Source organism: Nicotiana attenuata, unplaced genomic scaffold (genome assembly GCF_001879085.1).
Source record: "Nicotiana attenuata strain UT unplaced genomic scaffold, NIATTr2, whole genome shotgun sequence".
Taxonomy (NCBI): Eukaryota; Viridiplantae; Streptophyta; class Magnoliopsida; order Solanales; family Solanaceae; genus Nicotiana; species Nicotiana attenuata.
This window is the reverse complement of record NW_017674371.1, coordinates 2,789-9,824: the sequence shown is the minus strand read 5'-3', so window position 1 is coordinate 9,824 and position 7,036 is coordinate 2,789. Positions and strand designations below refer to the sequence as shown.

The 7,036-nt window shown below is 35.1% G+C and overlaps 1 protein-coding gene across 1 annotated transcript; it reads left to right on the top strand.

Moving 5' to 3' along the window:
* Positions 1-1,536: 1,536 nt before the first annotated feature.
* On the top strand, positions 1,537-4,305 carry LOC109218521. Its single transcript, XM_019382890.1, has 5 exons — positions 1,537-1,882; positions 2,146-2,350; positions 2,571-3,121; positions 3,271-3,881; positions 4,009-4,305. The coding sequence occupies exons 1-5, from the start codon at positions 1,537-1,539 to the stop codon at positions 4,303-4,305; spliced, it is 2,010 nt and encodes a 669-aa protein (XP_019238435.1).
* The last annotated feature ends 2,731 nt before the right edge of the window (positions 4,306-7,036 follow it).

Here is a 7,036-nt window from a genome sequence, read left to right as displayed (position 1 = left end):
AACATCGAATTAAACCTCAAAATCCATGAATTCTTTCAAACTTCATAAAACATCAATTTTTCCAATTTAGGTCCGAATCACGTCAAACGACGTCCGTTTTCAACCAAATTTCACAGGAGACTTAAAACATATATAAGACCTGTACCGGGCGCCGGAACCAAAATACGGGCCCGATACCATCGCTTTCTAATCAGATTTCATTTCCAATTTCCTTAAACAATTTCAGAAAATAATTTTACTAAAAAATTTATTTCTCGGGCTTGGGACCTCGGAATTCGATTCCGGGCATACGCCCAAGTCCCATATTTTCCTATGGACCCTCCGGGACCGTCAAATCACGGGTACGGGTCCGTTTACCCAAAATGTTTACCAATGTCAAATTTATTCATTTTAACATCAAAACTTAGCATTTTTTACAGAATTTCATATTTAAGCTTTCCGGCTACGCGCTCAGACTGCGCACACAAATCGAGATGACTCTAAATGAGGTTTTCAAGGCCTCGGAGTCATAGAATTCAATTAAAAACAGGTGATGACCCTTTGGGTCGTCACATCCATGTCCTCTGAATACAACAACAACAACCCAGTAAAATCTTACTAGTGGGGTTTGGGGAGGGTAGTGTGTACGAAGACCTTACCCCTACGCCGAAGGAGTAGAGAGGTTGTTTCTGAAAGACCCTTGGCTCAAGAAAATAAAAAGACAAAAGGAGACAATATTAATACAACCACAGAAATCATAGGAAAAATAGGGACAACATAAAATCCAGAAGAAAGATGCAAAGCAAAAGCGATAGCTAGTAAATAGGTCCTGCACTGAAAAACGAAATAGTATCTTAGACAATAACCTAATCAGAATTGTCTCACAAAGGTGAGAAGTAAGGCAAGACTCAACTAACTCCTAACCTACAACCCTAATACTCGACCTCCACATCTTCCTATCAAGTGTCATGTCCTCGGAAATCTGAAGCCTCGCCATATCCTGCCTGATCACCTCTCCCCAATACTTCTTAGGCCTCCCTCTACCTCTTCTCGTGCCCTCCACAACCAGCCGCTCACACCTCTTTACTGGAGCATATGTGCTTCTCTTCAGAACATGCCCGAACCATCTGAGCCTCGCTTTCCTGCATCTGAGCATCCATGTCCTCTGACTCTTTCTAGTTTTTTCAATTGTCATTATTTCCAAGCTACATTTCGGGAAATTTTCGTATATATACCATAGATGAAACTACATTACCAAATATGTTCATAGTTTGCATATTACCATTCATGCTAATAGTATTTCTACATAATATGTACAATGTATTAAATAAGGAATCAAGGTAGCTTTATGATTCCTTATTTAGCCGCGCAAGAAAGGGGAATTAAATATTTTCCAGATCTTCCCCAACGCAAATCACGCACAGTAATAACTATCGTCGACTTCGTTACAAAATTTCCGTACTCTGTTTTTGGGATACACTCTTATTCAACATTTTCTCTGATTTCACAATTCAAAATCGACAAATCTTCTACAATTCTTCTGAAACAAAAGCAATTATGGCGAAAATACCAATTATGCTACAACTGAATGGGAATTGGGATAGCTATGGGAGATTTAGAGAATTTGAGGTCGATGGCATTGGAGTCGATGCGGATGTGAGTTATAGTCTGTTGATTTCTACAATAGCACAGCAATTAATGATTGATGCATCCGAAAAAAATTATAGAAATCAAATACATTGTCAACGAGCATTGCCTCCAATGAAAATTAGGAACGATATGGGTATTCGTGCATACATGGAGACGAAAAAGGAAAACAAAAACTTAGGATCATATCCGCTATGTATTACTGTTCGCGATTTCAATATGGAATTGAGTATCACCAATGAGAACACAGCTGCAGGTGTGTGATGTTATTTTTTCTATGAAATTCTGGTACAATGTCAATAAACTACACTTTATCTACATTTTAACTACAATTAACTACATATATATTATTCAGCATGGATTTCTGTAATATCTATAAAATTTCTACATTTATTCTACAATAAAACTACAAAAAAGTTGAAAAATTAATATGAAATACTGAATTTCAACCTTTCTACAAATTATCTACAAAATTTCTACAAAAAGGTGATAACAATAATTATTTTTATTTTCATGCAGGTTCGTATGGAATACTAAATTTAATTGATATGCCAACATCTCTCGTTATAGAGGAATATGAAAGCATAATAATAACTGATAGTACACCAAGTTCTATTGAAGTAGGACAAGTATACCAAGACAAGGAAACAATTGCAACTGCAATGAAGCACTATTCTGTCATGCACAAGTTCCAATTCAGGGTTAAAAGATCTAGTTCTAGAAGGTATGAACATATGAATAGTTAAAGATTATTATTATTTTTAATTTTGTAGTTTATTTGTAATTTTTTACTTATTCAGTTTTTCCTTGTGGTAATGTTTAACAGAATTGTAGTTGAATTGTAGTTATATTGTATATAGATTGTATAATGTGATCTTTTAAGTTAAAACAATTTTTTTTAATCTAAATTTTAACCCATTGTGTAAAATTTATTTATTTTGTAGCTACTGGCTGATATGTGTTGATGAAAACTGTACATGGCACTTCAAGGCAACTAGCATAAATGATTCTGCAATGTTCAAGGTCAGAAATTTCGACAGACAGCACACATGCTCTTTAATGGACAATACATTCATACAACGCAAACCTACTGCCATGGTAGTTGGTAGCATGGTTATTCCAAAATATTCTGATCCTAAGACAATTTACACCCCAAAAGACATTAAATTTGACATGTTGTCTGAACACGACGTGAATCTAACCTACATGCAAGCCTGGAGAGCAAAGGAAAAGGCTTTACAGTTTATGAGAGGTCATCCTGCTGACTCCTACAGCAAATTGCCTAGTTATTTGTATAATCTAGAGAAGACTTATCCGGGGTCTGTAGTTAAATTGAAGAAGACAGACGATGACTGCTTCTTGTATGTATTTGTTGCGATTTGTACGTCAATCAGTGGTTGGGAATATTGTAGGCCAGTTGTAGTAGTTGATGGGACATTTTTAAAGTCAGCATACAGGGGAATAATGCTAACAGCCAGTACAATGGATGCAGCAGGTACTGAAGTTTTATTGTAGCTTGTATTTTTTTTGTAGTACTTGCAGATGAATTGTAGATATATTGTAGATATTTTGTAGAATAGTTGTAGTTTGTATATATATGTCTTCTTCTGCAGCCAATTAATTGCTTCTTGCCACATAATGTAGGTACCATATTACCATTGTCATATGCTGTTGTTGATTCAGAGAATGACACATCATGGAAGTGGTTTTTTGAGCAATTCAAACTCGCGTATGGTGAAAGACCAAATATGTGTGTTGTTTCGGATCAGAATGAGAGTATCTTGAAGGCAACATCTATTGTTTATCCCGGCATGCCATATTATTCTTGCATGTGGCATATTTGGACAAATATATGGGCAAAGTTCAAGAAGGGACATCTTAAGTTAAGTGAATTATACTTTGCCACGACACGGTCATACACACTTGATGAATTTAATGAAAGGATGTCAAAGATTGAGGAGATTGACCCCCGTGTTAAAGCATACTTATACGATATTGGCTATCATAGATGGTCCCGAGTACATGCTACGGTGAACAGAACTTGGACTATGACATCAAACATTGCAGAGTCGTTGAATGCTGTAACAAAATATGCAAGAGAGCTGCCGATAGTAGAACTATTAGAGTATATAAGGACCCTTCTTGAACGTTGGACTAAAGAAAAGTTATTGAAAGCAAAGGGTACATTCACATACCTTGGATACAAATTCAACAAAGAGTTGGATGACAACAGAACATTGTCGCACAAGCTTAGAGTAAGATCTGATTATTTATTGAATCAAATTCATAAACAGGACAAATGTAGATATTTTGAAGATATTTTGTATATATTTTGATTTTAACCGTATATGAATTATTTTTTTGTTTGTAATGTACTCGTAGGTGAGGGCTTCAACAGACTACATCCATACAGTAATAGATGGTGTGAGGCGCTATATTGTTTGTCTTGAAAACAAGAAATGTAGTTGTGGGCAATTCCAGCTTGATGAACTACCTTGTCCACATGCTTTGGCTGCTTTAAGACACAGGGATGAGTCTTTTGAACAATATTATTCTCCTTATTACACAAGGGTGAACTTCTTGCATACTTATGAAATACCAGTTAATCCCCTGCCTGATGAAAGCAAATGGAATGTGCCACAACATATAACTGAAGAAGTAGTAAATCCACCTAAATGAGGGAAAGGCAACCAGGAAGACCTCAAAAAGAAAGATACAAAACATATGATGAAATAAATTCAAAGAAGTACAAGGTTTCACGCGGAAACTGCGGAGGAGAAGGGCATAACAAAAGATCTTGCAAAAATGCACCCAAAAAGAAATAAAATTTTATGTAGTTAACAGAATATTTCATAAAATTTGTTGGTTAGTTCTGGATAACAGATTTTGATGTGTAATTGTTGGTGTTTTGTAAGATCATAATGTAGTTACTTAGGATTTTTCTGTATTGAGACAATACTTTCATAGATTGATTTGTTTATGAATAGTTTCTATATTTTTTTGTAGTTTTATGTAGATATAGAAATTTGAGAACCAATATTCCCTCTGTTAATGTGTTTTTGCAGTTTATCTACAATAAAACTACAAAAAAATACGTTATCTGGAATTTACAGAGTTTATACATTATAAATCAGTAGGAAAGTAGTTAAAAACTTAAAATATTATAGATGAAGTATTGTTTAAATTCAAAAAATGAACATAAAAGAAACAAAACACACTGTTAAATATATCTACAAGTTATATACAAATATAACTACAAAAAAGTCTACAATATTTGTAACTGACATAATAGCTAAATTAAAATTCAGGTAGAAACAACCTATATGGTGAAAGTAATGTATATGAGGTACTTTATACATTCAACAAATTGAATTTAAAAGCAACAAAATGGTTAGTTACTGATGTTTACACATTATCTACAAAAAAACAATATAATAACTACATATTTTTTGTTGACATAATAACTGTATAAAAATTCAGTTGGAAAGGATTTATATGCTACAAATAATGAAGATCAAGTACTGTAAAGATTCAACAAGTGAATATAAACCCAACAGAATGTTTCCATTTGAACTACAATACTAGATAAAAAAAAAAAAAACAAAGGCTACTATAATTGTAGCGCAAGTCTGCTACAATTAAAACAGAATAAATTGTTCAAAAACTTGTCTACCATCTTTCTTATAAACTAGCATCAACTAAACAATTGTACTACATGTTCCATACAAAAGATTACAACTACTTCTTCTTTCTCTGGACTTGTGTTTTCTCATTCAAAGCTAGTGCACCTTTCCGCCTTGCCAATTTGCCTGTCACCTCACTATCACTAATTGCCCCATGCTCCTGCTTCTTTCTAGCATAGTCCCAAAGTAGCGCTCCATAGCGTCTACGGTGTTGGTCAATATCAGAAAGGTCTTCTGCCGGAATTGATAACTCTCCAAGACTGACATACTCTGCAAAGGCAGCAACAAATACACCACAATCGCTGCAAAAATAAAAAAATGTCAATATTTACCAAACAATCAGAAAAAAAGGTTAAATGTATAGAAAGAAAGAAGATTTTTGTTACAGTGATCCTTCTTTTTGTTGTGGTATCTCTCCGACAATCCACTGAATGTTAAGAGGGTCGGTAACAGGTTTCTCAATGTATGCTTTTGTATTCTTGAAGTTGATGTCTTTACGCTTCCCATAAAACCCGGTGCATGACAAATACAAAGGGTTAATAATAGAAAACTTGTCGACACAAGATTCAACAATAGGGTGATTGTGTGAAGAGACCATGGAATCATACGCATAAAGACACCTTTCTGCAATGTCAAAAACAACCAACACCCAGTGGAATTTTTCTACAATGTTGATGGGCATGATGACATAATCAACTTCATCCCATGCAACATTTGCGAGTAGTCTATACCCCAATATATATTCTGCTACAACGTCATGAGGTTTGACAACAGAAAACTTCTTTTCTTGAGGAGAATTTTGGAACTTTTCATAAATCTGATCAATCCTAGTCTTGAACACACAATCTGTTGTAGTAAATCTGGTCTTGTTGTGGGATCCATACTTGCCTCTTTTTCTCAAGTAATACATTATAACATTAATGTGCTGCAACAAAAACATATTCCATTTATTCTACAAGTTATCTTCAAATATTCTACACAAAACTACAAAATAACTATAGTTCATACACAAATAGAATACAAAGAATCTATCATTCATAATACAAACTATCTACAAATTACCTACAAAAAATCTACAGATCAAATACATTGAATCTTACCGAGTCATTGAGGACTTGTCCTGGGTGTGCCAGGGAAAAGAACCACTCCTTCTTGTCAACCTTTTCAACTCCAAGATCCAACCATGGCTTAATTATGTTGTCCTTTATAGTATACGGAGCCTTCCTCCTATATAAACAAATAGAAATTAAAATAAAATTGTTGAATGAAGTGGATGTGTAAAAGATGAATACTGGCCTAAAAGTGTCAAATTGTGCAACCTAACCTCTTTGAACCTTTGTCGGTGCCGTGGTATAACCACTTGTGGAATTGATCCAACAACTCAGGGTCTACATTTTGACCAATAACACTAGTAAATGGGTGCTTGAGGTGAAAAATTTGAGGTCCAACCGAGGTGCTGCCACCAGAACTGTATAAAGGGAGAAATGGTGATCGGGCATGCTTTCCGGGATGCCTTGTTCTACCTTGCTCCACGGGTGTTGTTTCATCTTGTATAGGCTCGCCGAACTTAACCAACTGGGAGAAGTTATCAGGCAGCTCGAACTCATCAAGTGTAACCTCCTTATTCTCACCTTCAGATTCTTCTGAATCACCTACATTCACATACTCTGCCTCTTCACCTACATTGTCATCTTCCGGATTCTGCTGTTCGCTTTGAGCTGCTACTG